The 20,203-nt window shown below is 37.2% G+C and overlaps 1 protein-coding gene and 1 long non-coding RNA gene across 2 annotated transcripts in view; one reads left to right on the forward strand and one right to left on the reverse strand.

Moving 5' to 3' along the window:
* Window positions 1-20,203, forward strand: part of GRM7 (glutamate metabotropic receptor 7) — a 673,160-nt gene that overhangs the window by 607,949 nt on the left and 45,008 nt on the right. Inside the window, exons 11-12 of the mRNA XM_075938705.1 lie at window positions 313-559; window positions 11,283-11,375. Coding sequence (XP_075794820.1) covers window positions 313-559; window positions 11,283-11,353 — 318 coding nt within the window. The 3' untranslated portion in view covers window positions 11,354-11,375. The remainder of the gene's footprint in view (window positions 1-312; window positions 560-11,282; window positions 11,376-20,203) is intronic.
* LOC142830920 (uncharacterized) overlaps window positions 1-20,203 on the reverse strand; it is a 64,246-nt gene that overhangs the window by 11,633 nt on the left and 32,410 nt on the right. The window lies entirely within an intron of this gene.

The raw sequence follows: 20,203 nt of genomic DNA on the forward strand, positions 1-20,203 counted from the left end.
CCTCAGGAACTACTGATTTAAGTTTTTGCTGATGACCATTCATAGATAAGAGCTCTCAATAATTTCCTGGATCAGATTCTGTGTTAGCAATTCTAATTTGTAAAGTCAGTAGAAGGTTTTTTTAGAATGTTAATAAATTACTAAATCCCACTTGAAAGTTACTCTCCTTTTTCTGCTGCATTAGGCTTTGTGGGATGACATTTAACCCATCTCAAGTAGCATGATTATATTAACACCTCTTCTTTAAGTGCTATATTGCCTATTTCCCAGTCATTTTATTTGTAATAGTGTCTCATGTGTTGTGTCTCCTAGCTCTACATACAAACTACCACACTTACAATATCCATGAACTTAAGTGCTTCAGTGGCCCTGGGGATGCTATACATGCCGAAAGTGTACATCATCATCTTCCATCCTGAACTAAATGTGCAGAAAAGGAAACGCAGCTTCAAGGCCGTAGTGACAGCAGCGACCATGTCATCGCGGCTTTCACACAAACCTAGCGACAGGCCCAATGGGGAAGCAAAAACAGAACTTTGTGAAAATGTAGACCCCAACAGTAAGTATTTCTCAACTTATTACTTGGCTCTTTGTGTGTTCTGGGAATGTATTGACCAATATTCTGCTTTTATATCCTTCATATAATCTAATCTCCTCCATTAAAGTTGTATGTGATATATTTATTTTAATATCTCCATGGATGTCCTTTATAGGACATCCACTCTTTTCTTCCCACCTTATTGATGCTTACCTACTGGGAAAAGGTCTTTAGACTATGCTTGATAGCTGTGAGCAACTCCTCCTCCATCTCCTCCTCTGGTAACATTTCTTTTATGAATAGTAGCCTTTGAGGGTATTAACCCCAACACTGTGTAATCATACATATCCTGATGTAATGAAAGCTAAAATTGATCCTAATCCTGCAGTTATAATTTCTAGTCTGAACTGTGGAGGCAGGACTCAAACAATGGTATGCAGGAGAAGTAGATTGTCTAAATCCTTTCTGTGATAAAGAACTTGGGCTGTGGTTATTTCCTTATGATGTGCATAGTTAAATACTTGCATACGCACACACACACACACACACACACATGCAAAACCTGAGAGAATTCCCATCTAAATCCAACTCCCTCTAAAATAGATACATTTTACTGAAATTAATAAGAGTCTTTCTATTGATTTGGGGGGGAATCTGAATAGAAAGGCTCTTTCCAATTCCTTTAGTTTCCTTAATGTGGATGTCATGGCACATTGTAGCACAAAATCACTTACTGAGGCCATTTATTTGCATTTGCATTTGAATCTGGTTGGAATTCGGGAAGGAAGACGGCACCACAGCATATTGGAATGGTTTAGGCATGTCTGCATTTTTTGTGCAAACCAAGTCAAAATATGAAGAAATTCCCTTTCTTTGCTCATATTTGGTTCATCCATATGCTGCTGAAACCCCCGCCACTTCCTGTCTGTTAAATGACGGTCTGAATCATAGCATTGAAGTAGAAACTCCACTGTCAAAGCAAAGTAGAAATGGTTAGTAAACACCACATTACTCCCCCTCTCCCCCACACTTCATTTACCACTCTGATTATCTTCCCTGAGTGGTTGTATGATGCAGCTGTACAAAATATGTTCTAACTGAACTGGAAAACCAGGGTTTTTCTTCAGAATGTATCAGTGGTGGTGTCATGTGGAGAGAAAGCAACCTGAATCCATTAAACTCAAGAGTCTGCTGCTCTTACTCAGGTTCTATTCAGCCTTACTCATGTGAATGGCTATTCAATTCAACAGAATAGGATTATTTGAAAAGTAAGGTACTACCCAGCATAAATTAAGGAGGCAGAATGTTAGCCTAAATTAAATTCCAATTACTCAATATAATGAATCTATTTCACTGTAGAAACCCTCCCCTCCAAAATTATCCCTACCCTTTAAATCCACTGACAGATGTAATTTCTGTGTGCTAAGGTCCAGTCTTACAATATTCTGAGCACCTACTGGTTTCAATACCTAACAGAGCCATGCCTGAGATGCACTAAATTGACTTTTAAAATGAGGATTATGGAAGAGAGGGAAGGAAAAACAACAAGAAAAGTTCAGGAAGAATGAATGTGGTAAAATGACATAGCTAGAGAACAGAATGAGAAAATGAAAGTGTAAATGAGCTGCATTTTCAGATATTACCATTTTAGTAGAGCTGATAGGAATTTTTTTTCCATGGAAAATTTTATCTTTTTCAGTAAAAAAAATTCAAAGGCTGAAGAAACAAACCTTGTTAGTCAAAAGATTTTTTTAATTTTACATCAAAAGCAATTGGGGAATGCTGCCAATGTAACTTAAGAGGCATATCCGACATCCTCATAACTTCATACTCCTCACTGAGTCAAGATCTAGCTCAGTTGTGTGTCTCTGGCAATGGCTAGAGCCAGATGTTTTACAGGGAATGAACAGAAAAGGGTACTGTAATTTGTTATCCAGTCTCATCTTTTGGCAATTGGACTACATGGACACGAAGAGCATGGGATTGCACCTCTGATAGCCATTGATATACTTATGCTCCATAAACGTATCTATTCTTTTTTAATTCAGTTATGCTTTTGGCCTTCACAACAACCCAGGATAATGTTTTCCCAATGTAGATTACTCTGCACTTATTAACATTGAATTTGTTGCCCAGTCACCCAATTTAGTGAGATCACTTCATAACTCTTTGCAGTCATCTTTGAACTTAGCTATCTGGATTATTTTTATAGCATCTGTGAATTTTGTCACTCAGTATTCCTTCACCTTCTCCAGATCATTTATGAATAGGTTGAGCAGCACAAGTTCCAAAAGAGATCACTGGGGGAACCCGCTATTTACCTTTTTCCATTCTGAAAAATGACCATTTATTTCTACCTTGTGTTTATTGTCTTTTAACCATGAGAGCACCTACCTTCTTATCCCATGACTGCTTACTTTTCTTAAGTGACTTTGGTGAGGGACGGTATCGTAGAATTTCTGAAAGTCCAAGTAGACTAAATTAAATAGATTGTCCTTTTCCACATACTTGTTCTCCCCCACAAAGAATTATAATAGATCAGTGAGGCATGATTTCCTTTACAAAAACTGTGTTGACTCTTCTCCAACCTATCATATCCTCTCTTTGCTATAGTTTCAACCAATTTGCCTCATCAGTCTTTTAAAAAAATAGGCATTACATTAGCTACCTTCCAGGCATTTGGTATAGGAGCTGATTTAAAGTTATATACCACAGTTCTCTAGTTTCATATTTAGAATTCTTGATGTATATAATGTAATGCTTAATGTTTAATCTTTAATTTATTGGTTTGTTCCAAAGCCATCTTGATTGACAGCTCCCTCTGGTATAGTTCTCTAATTTGCCACTTAAAGGAATAACTCTGATGTGTGGATCTCCCCCATATCTTCTGCTGTGAAAACAGAGGCAAACTCATTCATGAAACTAAATTCATTTAGTTTCTCTGTGAAGGCCTTGTCTTCCTTAAGTGCTCCTTAAGCATGTTGGTCTTCTAGTGGCACCACTTCCTGTTTGGCAAGTGACCTGCTTCTGATGTACTTAATTGTTTTGCTTTTACTTTCTGTGTCTTTACCTAATTGCTCTTCAAATTCTTTCCTGGCCTATCTTATACTTTCACAGTTGAGTTGCCAGTTTATGATCCTTTCTAATTTCCTCAATAGGATTTGACTTCCGATTTTGAAAGAGTGCCATTTTTACTCTGCTGATTCTCCATGGTGGCACTATTTTGGAATTCTTACTGTTTTATTTAATTATTTATTGGGGACATATGTTTACTTTGAGCTATATTATTGTGTTTTCAGATAGTCCCCATACAGTTTGCAGTAATTTTAGCTTTGTTACTGTTCTTTTTCAATTGCATTTAGTTGGTTTACTTGAATTTATGTAGTTCCCCTTTTTGAAGTTAGATGCTACCATGGTGAGCTTCTTTGACATGTTCCCTCCAAAGAGTGGTATAATATTATTTATTTGTTTGTTTATTACTTCTGCTATATTAACCTGTTGGATCAGATGTTGTGGTCCACTTAGGCCTAAATCAAGAATTGTCTCTCCTCTTCTTGATCCCAAGAGAAACTCCTCCAAGAAGTAGTTATGTTATGCTATCTAGAAATTTTATTTCTGCATCCCTTCCTAGGATGATATATGTCCACTCATCTTAAATCCTATATTATAATAGTGTTTCCTACCTTTGTTGTTTATTTAATCTACCTGACTATGTCTCAGTCATCTCTATTCTTGTCAGATAGTCAGTAGTATAGTGCTATTGCTATTCCCCTTATTTTTCAAGAATGGAATGACACTGAGATTCCAAAGTACAGTTTGATTCAGTTACTAATTTTATTTTATTGGCTGCTATGATTTCTCTCCCAAAAGTGCCAGTCTCCCATTGATGTGACCTATTCTGTCAATCCTATATATTTTGTACCCTGTTATTACTGCATCCCATTCATTATCCTCCTTCCAACTACTTTATTTGATGTCTATTACATCAATACTTTCATTTAATGCCGGGCACTCTAGTTCACCCATTTTATTATCTAGACTTCTCATGTGTGTGTATAGAACTTGTATATTTTGTCTATAGTCACCTGCTTGACTGCATGTGTTACATTTAACTACACATCATTTGATAAATTCATCCCTAAGGGATATCTCGGCCCAAACAGTGTGCTCATCTGCATTTTCTGGCTTTCCTCCTCTCCTTATTTTGAAAAATCCTCTAACTCTTTTTAATTTTACATGTGCCAGCTATCTAGTGCTATTTTGTTTTAGGTGAAGCCTATCTTTCTCTTCCTAAAGGCTCTCCTGTTCCTAATAAAGCTAAAACTTCCTTCCTACTGCATTCATGCATGAGACCATTGATTTCTGTTTGTCTTTTCAACCCTCTGCATGGAAATGGCTGAATTTCATGGAATTCAACTATGGACCTTCTGGGATTTGCATTATGCCCCTTGGTGGTATTTCTTAACTGAATCCTTTGCAGTTTTTGAATATTCAGTTTAGAATTTTTGTAATTAAAATTTTTCAATGGAAAAAAGAGATTTTTCATGAAAAATGTCTTGTTTAAAATTGAGTTTTCTTTGGAAAAACAGTTTTTAACCATTCCTGTGTTATAGACTAGAATTTTCAAAGGCACTTAACTCTCTTAATCTCCTTTAAAAATCCCACCCTCAAAAACCAATTTCTGATCTATTATACTTTTTTGTCAATCCAAAGTGCATTGTTCCCGAGGGCAAAATCTTATTCAGAAAGAATAATAATAATTAAAAAATAATAAAAAGTGTTATTATTACTATTATAATTATTATTATTAATAATAATAAAACACACATATATGGGGAGAAAGGTTTTTTTGTATTCTCTTTCACTTGCATATCATATTTCTAAATAGCTAAGTACATTTATCAAGTTCTCCCATCAGGAGGAGCATGACTATATTTTTTGTTAACCCTTCTGTAAATACTATTCTGTGTAATTGTATATAATTAAGAAACTGAAATTTTCTTTGAAGTGAATATATTTACGTGTGTGTGTATATATACACATACAATGCTATTCTGTGTTCATAATAATAGAGACATCTCTTCTTCTTCTTTTATAGAACACATGCACTAATGACAATTATTAGAAAATCAAATAATCTGACTAGACAACTCATGTGCTTAAAATGTTTGAATATCATTTCCCTGTGACATTAACATTAAATAGAGCTTTGCCATTTAATTCAGTAAGTATAGGATCAAACTCATAGGACCTATATTGGATAATTTTGCTAAAAATGTTGAAATTTTACTTTTCAATGTTCAAATATCATGTATATAGTAGCCCAATGTCTGTGACTCTGTAACGCTGAAACACTGGCTGTTCCCTCTGGACGGCGCTGTTGCCTCCTGCCGTGGCGCTTGGCTGACTTCTGCACCGCTCAGCCAGGCCGCCGTGCAGAAGCAAGCAGCGCAAGCGGCCATTTGGGGTCTGCGCTCTCCATGCAGCACAGCAACAGTGCCGCCCAGAGGGAACAACTAGGGGGTGGGGCCTGGATGAGCATGCGTCTCTGACGACAGGAAAGGGTGCCAGATTCAAAAGGAGGAAAGTGGAGCAGACACAGAGGGACGCGGAGGAGACAGAGAGGAGAACAGAGGAGGCGGAGGACAGTGAGAGAGAGAGTGAGAGAGATGCAGTGGGAGGAGGAGACGAGAAACACAGAGTGAGAGGTGGGAGGGGGAGAAGATAAAGAGAGAGAGACGGAGAGAGAGGCAGGGGGCGGACAAGATCTGAGAGAGAGAGAGGGTGAGGTAGTAGGAGGGAGATGCCATTTGCGCCACTTGCTCCAGCGCGGCGGCCCAGCTGAGCAGCGTAGAAGTCAGCTGAGCACCACAGCAGGAGGTGAAAGGGGGCAAGGCGGTGATGTACACGCCCGGGGGCGGGACCTGGATAAACATGCATCCCCGTTGGAGACAGAAAAGAGTGGAGAGAAAGTGAGAGGCAGGAGGAGGAGAAAAGAAAGAGCGAGATGGAGAGAGAGGCAGAAGGTGGACGAGAGCTGAGAGAGAGAGGGGGAGGCAGTGGGAGGAGGAGAGAGAGATGGAGCAAGAGATGGGAGGCTCAGGAGAGAAGACCAACGTGGAGGAGAGACCTGAAAATCCCGTCTTATGACAGGCTAATTGGCTAGTTTAAAAGAAACATTGGCAAAATGTCCACTATTCTTTTGGTGCTATCGATGGCTTTAACAGATAAGAATTGTTTTATTTAAAAAGCAACAAATATTTAAAAATTCAAATATAAAAAAGCTACAAAACGCTTGTGGAAAAAAACTAGCAGCATTTTTGCTGTTAAAAGCTAAATTGTTAATATTTAACAAAATATACCTCCTAATGTTGATGAAATAAAACTTAATTGAAAAATTCTCAATTTTGATACTTGAAAAATATAGAAAAACAATAGTCCTGCTCTCCCATTTTGTAAACAAGCTAGTTATTTTAAAGAAGAAATTCTAAATGTTTAATTAAAACAACAGATTATTTCCCCCCTAAAATTACTATAACTTTCCTTCTTTGTGTGTGTGTGTGTGTGTGTGTGTGTGTGACCAGCTTTAATATTTGTTCCATTGAGCAGGCTACTGTTATTGTTATCAATGGAGGAAACTGAGGGGTTGGAAATGATAGCAGTGAATGCCCCCTTATTTCTGAATTGTTGTGAGGTAACATGAAGGGTACGTCTAGACTACCGCGTTTTGTCGACGGAAGATACTGTCGACAAAACTTCCGTTGACAAAGAGCATCCAGACACATTGAGTTCTGTTGACAAAGCAAGCTGTTGACAGAACTCCATAGTCTGGACGCAATGTTACAGGCAATAACACCTTCTGTCGACAGAGTTCTGTTGACAGAAGGTGTTATGCCTTGTAAAATGAGGTTTACCAGCGTCGACAAAACTGCTGAGTTCTGTCGACGTTATGTCGACAGAACTCAGTGGTAGTGTAGACGCTGGTATAGTTTTGTCGACAAAAGTCCACTTTTGTCGACAAAACTAGGTAGTTTAGACACACCCGAAGGTAATAAAACATAGATTGTCATTTCCCAGTTTACATCATTACACAGTGTGTTACATCTGAAGGCAACATCTGAGGGTTGAAGGAGGAGGAACAGCCCATGCAGTCAGTATTAGAAAGTGCTGACTTAGACGACGTCTATACTACATTTTTTTGTGGAAGAGGCAATGCAAATGAAGCGCTCATTAGCATTTTCTCATGCTTCATTTGCATAGTCTCTTCTGTTCCTTTTTGTGCAAGAGGTTTTTGCACAAAAACAAGCAGTGTGGACATATCCGTTTTGCACAAAAACAAGATTGTGCAGAAAAGGGGTTTTGTGCCAAACAGACACATCCAGACTGCTTGCTTTTGCGCAAAAAGGATCGGAAGATACTATGCAAATGAAGCATGAAAAAATGCTAATAAGCACTTCATTTGCATTGCCTCTTCCACAAAAAGTTCGTAGTATAGACAAAGCCTTAGGATGCAGATCTAATTTTCACATAGAAAGTTTTAGTTGTTCTACGTGAGTAGGCACAGTTTTGTTTGCAAGTTCAATTTTCAGCGGTATTTCCTGGTAAATATACTGCTTTGAAATTTATGCAAGTATTTTATGGAGAGGGTGCTATTTATATTTTGGGGAGGTGGAACATTTCATACTGAGAGTAGTTCTGTGCTGAATCACCAGCATGAGATTCATGTACCTCCAAACATTGGGGTGACTGATGACTGAACCCAAGTAAACCAGATGTTGGTGAACCGTACTATTTAGCTAAGAAAGAAAGAAAGGTTTCACTAACCTTCCATGTGTAGTGCTGGCATTTATTCCAAAAAGAAAAGAAACCAAGATAAGAAACCTTTGGGCTTACAAAAGTACTTGTGCCAACGTATCAGAGGGGTACCTGTGTTAGTCTGAATCTGCAAAAACAAGGAAGAGTCCTGTGGCACCTTGTAGACTAACAAATTTATGCTCCAATAAATCTGTTAGTCTGTAAGGTGCCACAGAACTCCTCATCGCTTGTGCCAATGCTTTACACAAAACATTTCTGCATAATTTGTATTCTGCAAGGGCTTGATCCTGCATGATGCTAGGCAACTCCTCAGAAATGCTAAGCATCGCCAACTCCAATGAGACTTGAATGTGCTCAGAGCTGTGTAGAGAAGCACTCAGCACTTTGCACTACCAGTCTTTTCACTCATTTTTAAATTTCCACAATAAGTCTCAGTCCTGCTATCATGGAGGAAGAAAAATAACCCAGGATGTAGGCGCAACTAACCTTGGGTTGGGATATGAGAGGGGTAGGAAATTTCACAAGGCATGCTCTCCTGATATGAATTGAAAGAGGTTTCATGATCAATGGAATGCATTAAGACCAAGCTTTTGAATCTTTAATGATTTCATTTTTAACAGTTCTGATAATCATTACATCTGGTATGTGCATGCTTTTACTCATTTAACAAATTTGTTCTGCTATTACATGTTTGCATTAAAAATGTTCTACAGCAGCTTAAGATGAGCAGAAATTGGTGCACAGCAGCTTTCTTCCTTTAACAAGTTCATTTCTCTCTCTCTCGTGCGTTTCTTTGGCTGAATTTCACAATATTTGAAAATGCACTCTTCATCATGTCTCAAATTGAGTGAATAGAGAATGCCCATACTTCTTTATCCATAATATTTTTTCTGTTTCCTCTGCAAGAGTAGAATGTCAAAACATAAACAAAAACAAAAATCTCCAACTTATACTTGGCTTATGGTGAGGATTCATATATAATTACTGCTTATACTTAGCCACTTACATAAATGTATGGCTTTCTGCAAAATACAGCAACAGGTAATCAAGATCTCCGTGATTTGGTAATGAGAGGATTGTCCCTCTAACAAGCTAGAAAGAGTAGATCTTCCTGGCAGGCCATTTGCTTTTCAAGCGTTCTAGTATTTAGGAATCCTTGAGAAGCAAAGTATTCTGTGGGGGTTTTTTCTTCATTAGTGTGACTGCAACACTGTTTCCTTTCTTGGGATTTTCCAGCGTCTTCTTTCCATAGCAATTTTCATGGTGAAAAAGTGCACCCACAAAATAAGTAATAGAACCAGACTAATGGTATTTACTCAGACTATCATAGCTGATTCCTGAAGAAGCAATTCTAAATAGGATGGAGAATGTTAACTAACCTGGCAATGTGATTCCTGTGTGTAGCTGCAAGGAGAACAGCTTGCTTTCTTATCTTAAACTTACCAACTAAAGATTTTTAACATGTGACTTTTTTGTTGTTCCAAAATCCTCTGAAGCATACAGTACATAGTATATCACTGTGAGCTGGAACTTCTGAGCCAGTGTTTTGGCAAGCTGAGTTCTTTGCAGGAGGAACAAATTATGGATATTTTGTGTCTGATGAAATCAGTAGATTGCCCTCCAACTGGAGATGCCACCCTCTGACATGTTATTAAAATCAATCAAGAAGTTGGACGGACAGAAATAGCTTTGGCCATTTTGTTTCCCACTTTTGTGATTTCCTTGCTTAGATTTTGTGTTTTGATTGAGGATGGACTTTGCTGCAAAGTAGTCTAATAGTTCATTATAGTGGGCAGCAGAGGTAATCCATCAGTATGATATACACCAGGCATATTAAGCCAAGTGAAGTAAAACAGTGGTGTGAACAAGTATTTTGTTCAGTTAGGGATCCCCACATCCACTTGGAGATGAGGGACAGATGAGATACAACAACAAAAATGGTGTGACCAAGTATCTATGGCAGAACATTCAAAATGACCTGGTTCTTAAGACGTCTGAGCAATTACAAATCCTGTTTAAATAAAAGGAAACTTTTGCTGCTCAGTACATCTACAAATCCATCCAAAGTGACTATTACTTCTTCCCTTTGACTTTGTCTGAAGTAAAAATTATGTGGCAATCAATGTAGCTTGCGATTTTAAGTGAGATGTAATTGTTGCCTTTTATAAGTATCAAAACTTGATGTATTTGTGATTCCTTTTTGAAATAATTCTTTATTATATATTATTCAAGATATGTGGCTCTATTGCAAGTATAGGATAATCAGATCAAAAATGAAAGCCCCATTCTGACATACCTCTCTAGTTCAGAAAAGCAATATAAAATAGGAATACAGCTTTCAATCCTCATTTGTGTGTTAAGAATGTGGTTGGCTGTGTGGATTCCCATCAGCACGCTGTGAGTGGCATATAAGAAATGAAAACATCCCATGTCTCAGACAAAATTATAGACACTGCTGCGCAAATGCTACCGTGCTGTGCTGATTTGTTTTTGTTTCTTCATTTGTGTTGAATCCTAACATCACTGACATAACCTTGCCTGTTACGTCTTTCTGAGCAAAACGTTAAATGGCTGCTGGTGTTGCTGGAAAACCCGAGAGCAATTGCATGGGGGAGGGTGGCTGGATTCTGAGAGAAAGGTGAATGAAAGCAATGCTCTTCCAGGGCTGGTACAGACAGGAAGTAGCCAACCAGTCCCTTTCATCTTATCTAGGCAGCTGCTCCTATGTTCAGAGGTACCTGAACTTCTGTGAACTGGTTTGCTTATTTCTAATCCACGGTACATTTCATATAACTGCAAGTTTTTCACTGTTACTCTTCTAATCCCAGATCTTCAATCGAACAAGTTTTATGATCTCAGTGACAGGACAAAACAAAAAGAGTCTATTGTGAACATATTGTACATATCAATATATTTACTTTTCCTGTAGACTGCATACCACCAGTAAGAAAGAGTGTACAAAAATCTGTTACTTGGTACACTATTCCACCTACAGTATAGCTTTTGCCTGCTTTCCAAGAAGGTAAGAAATAATCTAGCTTTTTTTTTACTTCTATATATTTTATAATATTATAAAAAAGAACTGTGCACTGGTTTAGCTGTGTTGGAACAAGAATCTACCCTAAAAATTGTTCATATTTCCATTTGCAAGTGTTCACATTTAAAGGAAAGATTATAAAAATAGAAATGTTGTCTCAAAACATGAGGTCATGTAAATTGGTATAAGTCTAGATCTAGACTGTGGTGTTATTAGTTAACTTGATGGAGCTACATAAGTTTAAACCTAATGAGGATATACCCCATTTTCTATAAGCTAAAAATGAACAAGAAGTTAGCAAAATTCATTTACACAGCTATCTAAGAACTGACAAGATTATTTCTGAATCACTTTTAGGTACCTCCCATTGGTTGTCTGGGAGAGTAAAAATAATATAGCACTAATAAGTGGCCAGCTTTTTACAGGTGTTCAAATGAACAGTTCAACAAACATTTCTTTAGGGTAAAAGATGCCAATGGAATTATGTCTACTCTGGAATAGGGGCCCGTGAACAATTTTTAAAGGTTGATTTTAAAGGGTTGGTGCTTGTGGACTTATTGACTAGGATTTTCTGTGTTTCAGAGGAATTTGGGGACTAAGAGTCCATTTAATAATTTTGTGAAAAACAATACTGTTAATAAACATTGATTTCTGAAATTGTGTGTGTGTTTGTGTAGTGTTTTGACTTTTCTTTGTCATTTTGCCCATATATAAAAAACATTGTGATCGTTATGGTTTTACTCATATTGTGTGATGGAAAATAAATCTATGTAGCTTTTTGGTGAAGCTACAGAGTCATAAAAGTTCCAGTCAGCTGAGCCAGAGTATCTCATAACTTACAACAGCAAGTCTCTAGGAATGGTTAACAGGGTTATTGCCTGAATTACATCTGTATTGTCCAGGAGAAAGATCAGAGATAAAGGGCAGATTCTTAGCTGATATAAATCAGCATAGCAACACTGAAAATAGGCTTGGATTCAGTTTAACTTCTGGCTGAACATTCAGTTTGGTCTTTATTTCATTTGAATCCATTCATGAAATCCTAATTTAAAGCAGAAAGATTTATTCTATGTATATGAAAAGCAGAAAGGCATAGAGATACTAAAAGAGCATAATCAGTAAATCCAAAAATAACTAAAATTGGGGGTTAGGGGAAAACAAGCACCTGGATTAGAGAGGGCATGCAAGATATTATTTTAGGTCAAAGGTTAGGGGTAGCAGGTAACCAAAGCAAAATCAAATTGCCCAAGAAGGAACATTATAAAGGTAGGAGTAAATGACATTGAAGAGGCTGCCAATCTAGAAAGAAATAACTTTCTATATTTAATAGGTAAATTTAAGGAATTTACACACCACTCTCTAAAACAGAATATTCATGGTAATGCTCCTGCATATTGTGAAAACCATAGTTATCCTGATGCATGCTAGGCATTAATTTGTTGATTCTTGTTTATTGCTTTCTAAAGTAGAGTTTTCAAAGCCAAGCAAGGGGTTTGGATGCTTGATTCCCATTAAAAATTAAAGGACATTCAAACCCCTTAGGCTGATTGTAAAATATCAGCCCTACAGTACTATGGAAGTGCTTAGGATGATGATAATGATCTGATCCTGAGATTTTCTCACAAACTGTAGAGCTCGTCTGTGAGTGTTCTCCTACAAGTATTTTCCTAGTTGGGCTGATTGTATGTCTGGATTCTGTAATTTTTTGGTTTGTTTTTCCAGAAAAGAACAGGGACAGTTCTGCCTTCCCTCATGTGCAGTATTAAAAGCAAACATGAGGAGGAAGATCAACACTCATGAACAGCCATTGTTTTGCTTACTCAGCAACCTGTATTTACTGGTGATATTTACTAATCTGTTACCTGACTCTGTCAATTTCTCATGGAAAAACACAAAAGCTCTATATAGTGTCTTGGCAAGGGTAGTTAAAGTTATGCATTACCTGCATGATGTGAAGAAATACTGAGAGACACAAGGTAGGTGAGGTAATATTTTTTACTGGACCAACATCTATTGGTAAAAGAGACAAGAAGAGCTGGAAAAGCTTCAGACATCAAAGGGCTATGTCTAGACAGTGGCACTATTTCGAGATACTGGAATTGTCCCAAAAAACTATTCCATGTTTTTAAATGTACCCGTTATTTTGAAATATATTTTGAAATAATGGGCATGCTCTTCCAGCATCCCTATAATGTTCATTCCACAAGGGTTAAGGGACTTGTTGGAATAGCACTAAATTTCAAAATTTGGCACTGTGTAGGGAGCAACAAATTTCAGAATAAGCTATTTCAAAATTATCTCACTTAAATCTTCAAAATTTGCATATCACAAATTGCATAGCTTATTTTGAGTTAGTGTAGTTGCATGCAAGATGAGCTCTTTGTAACGTGAAGGAGACTGAAGGGAGGAAGCATCTTTATTTCCTGAATTGTAGCCGCTGGGGTCTAGTATCCATTTTTATATTACCCTCCCTTGAGGACTAGGAAGGGTTTCTTTTTAGTATCAGGTGAGATCATTCACAGAAGAAGCATAATTTCTTCCTTCTTCTCAGTCTGAGAGTATCCTTCTGCTTCTTCCTTACTGCAAACTAAGGCTGCATTTTCCTCCCAAACACCTCAGCTCATAGTCAAGAATGGGAAGCAATGAATGCAAATATACTGACATTTTCCCATTGCCAGTTGCTTGCAGGCAACATCTGCTTTGTGCACAACAGTACCTTTCAGAACAAGGACCTCAGATGAACTGAGTTTTATTCCTAATTTCAAACTAAGTAGATTCAGCATTAGGCACATTGTATTTACTTATTCCTATAGTAAACATTTCCATATTTTTCTGATGTGAATAGTTACAAGAATACAAATCCAGGCTATTGTGCATGCCTTGTAAATTTTGGACATGAACGAATATCACAAGGACTTTATAGTTTCTACAATTTTAATTTAAGCAGCCGTTTCACTCCTTTACAGCAATACAGTTTGCCCTCATTTTTAAATAGGACATTTATTTGCAGCCAGGCTGTACCTGCAGTCCTTCTGCATTTCACATTCCTTCAGCAGAAGGAATTGTGAAAAACACTGCAACTCATTAATACTCCTTTATAATTGGAGTCAGTTTTCCAATGAATTACAACATCTTGCAGAACAGATGCTTAGCAGGTATAAATTAGAATAACTCCATTGTCTTTATGCCAGCTGAGATGCTGGCTGCCTATCTTCAAACACCAATAATCTTTTGGTTTTGCAGCTTTCAGTCTGTAAGAAGTTAAGAACAAAAAGATTTGAGGCTATTACCAAGCAAAAAAATCTTGTGAACTATATACTGCAATGGGAACCTTCCAGAAGAACTCTGTTCTTGATGTTCCTTTTAGAGTCAGTTTTGACATTAGCGTAAGCTTGTTTTGTGTGCTGCTTTAAGCTAAAAGCGGGTCTGCAGTACTAACTGAATTAATCTGAAAATGCCAATCATTGAATATCTCTGCAAAGGCAGCTTTGTTTCTTTAGAATTGCTAAAGAGCTGTGAAAGCAAGCTTTTATACAAAGCATGATGATTAACACCAGTGAGACTATTAAACAATTATAGCAGTATTAGAAGTTACAGCAGCTCAGACTTAATCCAAGGCAAGGTCTCTCATGTTCTGTGACTGGGGGTATAGTATTTTGCTTCAGGCAGATTTTCAGTTGTTTTAAAAGTTTTTTTTCCCCATAAATAACAAATATACACCGAAGTTTCTATGGTGATTAAGTGGAGAAATAATGTATAGCATAGCTGCAACAACATTCTCGTAGAAATTATTCCATACTATGGTCATAGCTTTTTTAGAATACATGTACACAATTATTTAAAATGATTCATAATAAGATGATGCTCTTGTGATGTTTGCTATAAAGTGGAATTAATCCAATGTGTCCTTTCTTGAAGAGGAAATTGCTTATGAGGTGCCTCTTAGATACCATAGTAACAATTATCTTCTTGACTGACTTACTTCTTGGGGGATGTGCTATATGCCCTCAACTTCCAGCCAAGGCACCCAACAGGAAATACAAATGGGGGGTACTCAACACTTAACAAAATCAGGACACAAATAATGTATTAAAGCAATGGATGAGTTTTATAGCTCATTGTGTATCAGACTATTTGGAATAGAATAATGACACCCCAATGTAGCCCAAATTCAAAGCTTATTTTCCCTTGTAACAAGTTAGTTTCATGTTCAGAAATAATGTTTAATTTCTAACCTTTCTTGAACAATCTTCTGTTCAGCATAGACTGATGAGAGAAGAGAATGGGCAGCCAAAATGGAGATATGAAGAGGTTTTGGCAAGCCTTCACTGCATCTATTTGTATTTGATAATTGTTTACTGAAAAAAAAACCCCTTTAATATGGAAGCATGCTAATGATATTAACAAGGTCACATTTTAAAATGTTTAGATTTCAAGTGGAAAATTTAGGTATTAACACGATAAAATCACAAGTCTTCACCATTAATAATTTATTGACAAAATCTTTGAAAATTAATTAAGTGAAATAAATTATTTTTATATGTTATACAAACACTAATGCTTGTGTTTCCACATATATGTTGTTTGCCACATTTTTCAGCTTTATTTTTTTATCAATATCATAATACCAATACAAGTTTCTATGAGACTGTAAGTTCTTTGAGCCAGGGATGGTTTACTAAACTGTATTTGTGCAGTGACTAGTACAATGGGGCCCTATTCGCAACTGGTCTCTATGTAGCTCCATAATATGTCACAATAAACATATACAGCAAAAAAAGAGGGATTCATTTTATACCTAAAGCCCAAGTTTATTAATTCAGCTCATTAGAGCTGAGTGAATACATTTCAGTGAATAATTTATTCACCTAGTTAGGAAATAGATTCTGCAACCCTTACTCAATATTTTACTCCATAAATAGTCCCACTGAGATTGACATAGATCATACTGAATTGTGTCTAACTATGAGTGACAGGATCTGTCCTTCTGTATCTTATTCTTATGAAAAATTTCCACATTGTTTACTTTTTTGCAAATGTGTTTGTTATAAGAAAATATTTGCAAACCCATTTGTATGCATAAATCTTAGTTGGTAGTGACTGATGACAATACTTTGGAAATATTAACTGTATGACATTCAACACTAGGGCTTTATCAATTGGCTTTATTTGTACATCAAGATCAGATGACTAGGATCAGGATTCTGTCTGGGGCAAGTACTCATGTTTACAAATTGACAATTTGTTTTCCTTGAATATTCCCTGATAGTTGCTTTAAAAATCTCCATTTCCATGGATATTCCTAAGCTTGATCCCTAGAATATTCTTTGAATGCAAACACAAGGTCATGAAGACAAGGCTGTGAACTTTCTCATTTGAGTAAATATCACTGGTATTTTTTTAACACTGTTGATGACCAAAGACGCAGACTTCCAAAGCATTGAATGCTCTCAGCTCTCACTGTTTCCACTGAAGCTGAAGACATTCAGCATCTATTAGGGTTAGAAACTGGTTAATAATAGGTCGGCTTTAAGTCATGTTTTCAGCTACATTGTATTGCTAAATTTATGCATTTTCCCAATGTTTCTCAATTGACACTTCAATGGCTATTTACAATTGCCACACACGCGGTGTGAGGGCTAAGAAATAAATGGGAAACCTGTCAGGAGTATATTTTCATTGATGATTCTTTCAAACCACACATGCATTACCACATGGTTACATTGTATTAATGGATGTAGAACAGGTGGAAAAAGAAACTGCTATCATAAGAGACCCATTATATGCTTATGGCATAGTTATAACTAGAAATGGTCCTGAGCTATGAGGTTGGGAGTGGAATCCAGACATCATAAAGTCAGAGCTGCTGTTTTGTTATGATGCCACAATGTTAGCCTATCGACATTGTGATCTCCATCACTATGTTTGCTGTACCACATGTAAGAGATCAAAAATGTCTAATTTTCACAATGAACATAGGAAAAATATGTAGGTCAGTGCAAAAGGGCGCAATGCCTTTGTGTGGTGTCTTAGGGTGTTGCATTTTAGTGGTTCACAAAACACAAATAGTCACCTAAAGAACCAAGGGAAAAAAGTAATTTGTTCATTTGAAATCATGAGTCCACCTCATGAAAGTTTGAAAATGAAAAAAAAATGGTAAGTTTAAAGTTGCTTCCTTTTTTTTCTTCTCCATACACACCAGTGACTCAATAGTGCAAGACTGACACCCAAAGGAGTGGTGTATTTATCTGGTGATAACTGTTGGCAGAGTGCTATTGGAGATGATCCTGGTGACCAGTTACAGAGCCTGCAAATTCAAGACAAAATGAGAGGAGATCATTGGAGAATGCAATTATTAGGGGTCTATTATTAATTAATTAATTGAGGTTTATTAGCAGTAAGCACAGATCATCACCACAGCTACTTGTACCACTTTGCTGGTGGCCCAGCAATGATCTTCAGAGAAAAGTTTTATTCATGTCAGGTGTCAGCTCACAAGTGCCAGTGTGGTATAGATGTTTGTTATTCAGCCCTCCCCTTACCCCCACCCCCGCCCTGCCATATCATGGCAGTGATTATGGGAGGTCAGATGAGTCTGACCTCTGTTGTTCTAGACATGTGCTTGCTTTTATGACCCTTCAATGCCTCTGTTCATTCTGAGAGGGGAGTGTCTTATTTTCTGGTGCACTGCTCCTTGCCCCCTCCCATTGGATCAAATATTGGCATGGTGTGTATATTTGATTCTGTTGTGTTGTGGAAAAATATTTCTTGATTTCAAAATATATTAGCCTTGATCCTGCAGCTGCTTTTGCAGAAAAACTTGCCAGCTGTCTACACTGGCTGCTTGAATTTCTGCAAGAACACTGACGATCTCATGTAAGAAATCAGTGCTTCTCGCGGAAATACTATGCTGCTCCTGTTCGGGCAAAAGTCCTTTTGCGCAAAGGGCCAGTGTAGACAGCTCAGATTTGTTTTTCGCAAAAAAGCCCCGATCGTGAAAATAGGTAATAAAGGAGCAATATATGGATGTGTCTAAAGAACAATGTGCTTTTGCGGAAAAGCGTCCGTGCCAATCTAGATGCTCTTTTCCGCAAATGCTTTGAATGGAAAACTATTCCATTCAAAGCATTTGTGGAAAATCATGCCAGTCTAGACGTAGCCATTATGTATGAACATAAGTATCTCTTTGGCTGTGTCCAGACTCAGGGGTTTTTTCGAAAAAAGTAGCCTTTTTTCGAAAAAACCTCACCTGCGTCCAGACTCAAGCCGCATTCTTTCGAAATTAAATCGAAAAAACATGGCTTTTCTTTCGATGGCGGTAAACCTCATTTCACGAGGAAGAACGCCTTCTTTCGAAAGTTCCTCTTTCGAAAGAAGGCGTTCTTCAATGTAAATAGGGCTTCTTCGAAAGAGAGCATCCAGACTCACTGGATGCTTTCTTTCGAAAAAGCAAGCCGCTTTTTCGAAAGTTCAACGTGCAGTCTAGACGCTCTCTTTCGAAAGAGGCTCTTTCGAAAGTATCTTTCGAAAGAGCCTCTTTCGAAAGAGGCTTGCAGTCTAGACATAGCCTTTCTCTCCAGCAAGCAACTTACACAGACAGAATCACCATAGCTCCCTTCTATTTTACTGTTCATATTCTTTCTCTCTCACATATGCTCAATTCTGTGTGCTCAGTCATTAATTTGCTTATGTTACCTGTATTAAATATTTGGAAAGTTCACTAGCGACTCTGCTAACATAATTAAATTAAGCAAAGCCCAGGTGTTTCAGTTACTTTTCCAGGGCAAAACTGCATTGTTCTTTAGACACATCCATATATTGCTCCTTTATTACCTATTATTACGCAGTCCTAAACAGTACGATTCACAAGTCCTGCTGCAGCTTGTTTTCAGAAAGAATAATTGGGAAAACTTTTTTTGTCTCATGTTTCAGTACTACAGAAATAAAGTTAAAAATGGTTCAATAAAACATAAAGATTAGCTAAACTGTACTAATGCAACAGATAATACCATTTATATTGACAATGAATTATATTACATTCCTTGTTTACTATTTTTTTCTCCATAACTTTTTTCTCTGTCCCTTCTTAGGATAAAAAGTGTCAGAGGGTAGCCATGTTACTCTGTTACAAACAATGAGTAGTCCTGTGGCTTTTGTTAGTCTCTAAGGGTATGTCTAAACTACAGAAAATATTGAAGCTGCTGCTGTCGATCTTCCAGGATCTTGAATTAACGGGCCTAGTGAAGACACGCTAATTCAAACTGAGAAGGGCACTCTGGTCGATGCCAGTATTCCTGCTTCCAAGAGGAGTAAGGGAAGTCAAAGGGTGAGTGTTCTTCCTTTGACTTCCTGCAGTGTGGACAACATCAAAAGTTGAGTTAAGATACTTCGATTTCAGCTACGCATTTAACATAGCTGAAGTTGTCTATCTTAATTCAACCTTATTCCATAGTATAGACATACCCTAAGGTGCCATAGGAATACTCATCCTTTTCTAGGATATTTTAGGAACAATAGTACTCAGTTTTGCAACTATTATATGTCATTCTATGGACCTCACTTTTTTTTTTTTTTTTTTGGTTATCTACAAATGAAAGGAAATCCATCTGTATGATTATATTTCTTGAGCTTTTCATCGAGTACTAGCCAACACATTTGAAGTTCACTTTATATCTCTGACCTGATTCAGAAGCATCTCTTGCTTGCATCTACTGACTGAGAGATATGAATAGGTCTCTATGCATAATTTAGCTAGTGGTGCTTGTACTTTTGTAAACTTTGGATGGAGGCAGGGCTGAAAGTTTGTGTAAGTG

This window comes from Pelodiscus sinensis, chromosome 11, assembly GCF_049634645.1.
Source record: "Pelodiscus sinensis isolate JC-2024 chromosome 11, ASM4963464v1, whole genome shotgun sequence".
NCBI classification, from domain to species: Eukaryota; Metazoa; Chordata; order Testudines; family Trionychidae; genus Pelodiscus; species Pelodiscus sinensis.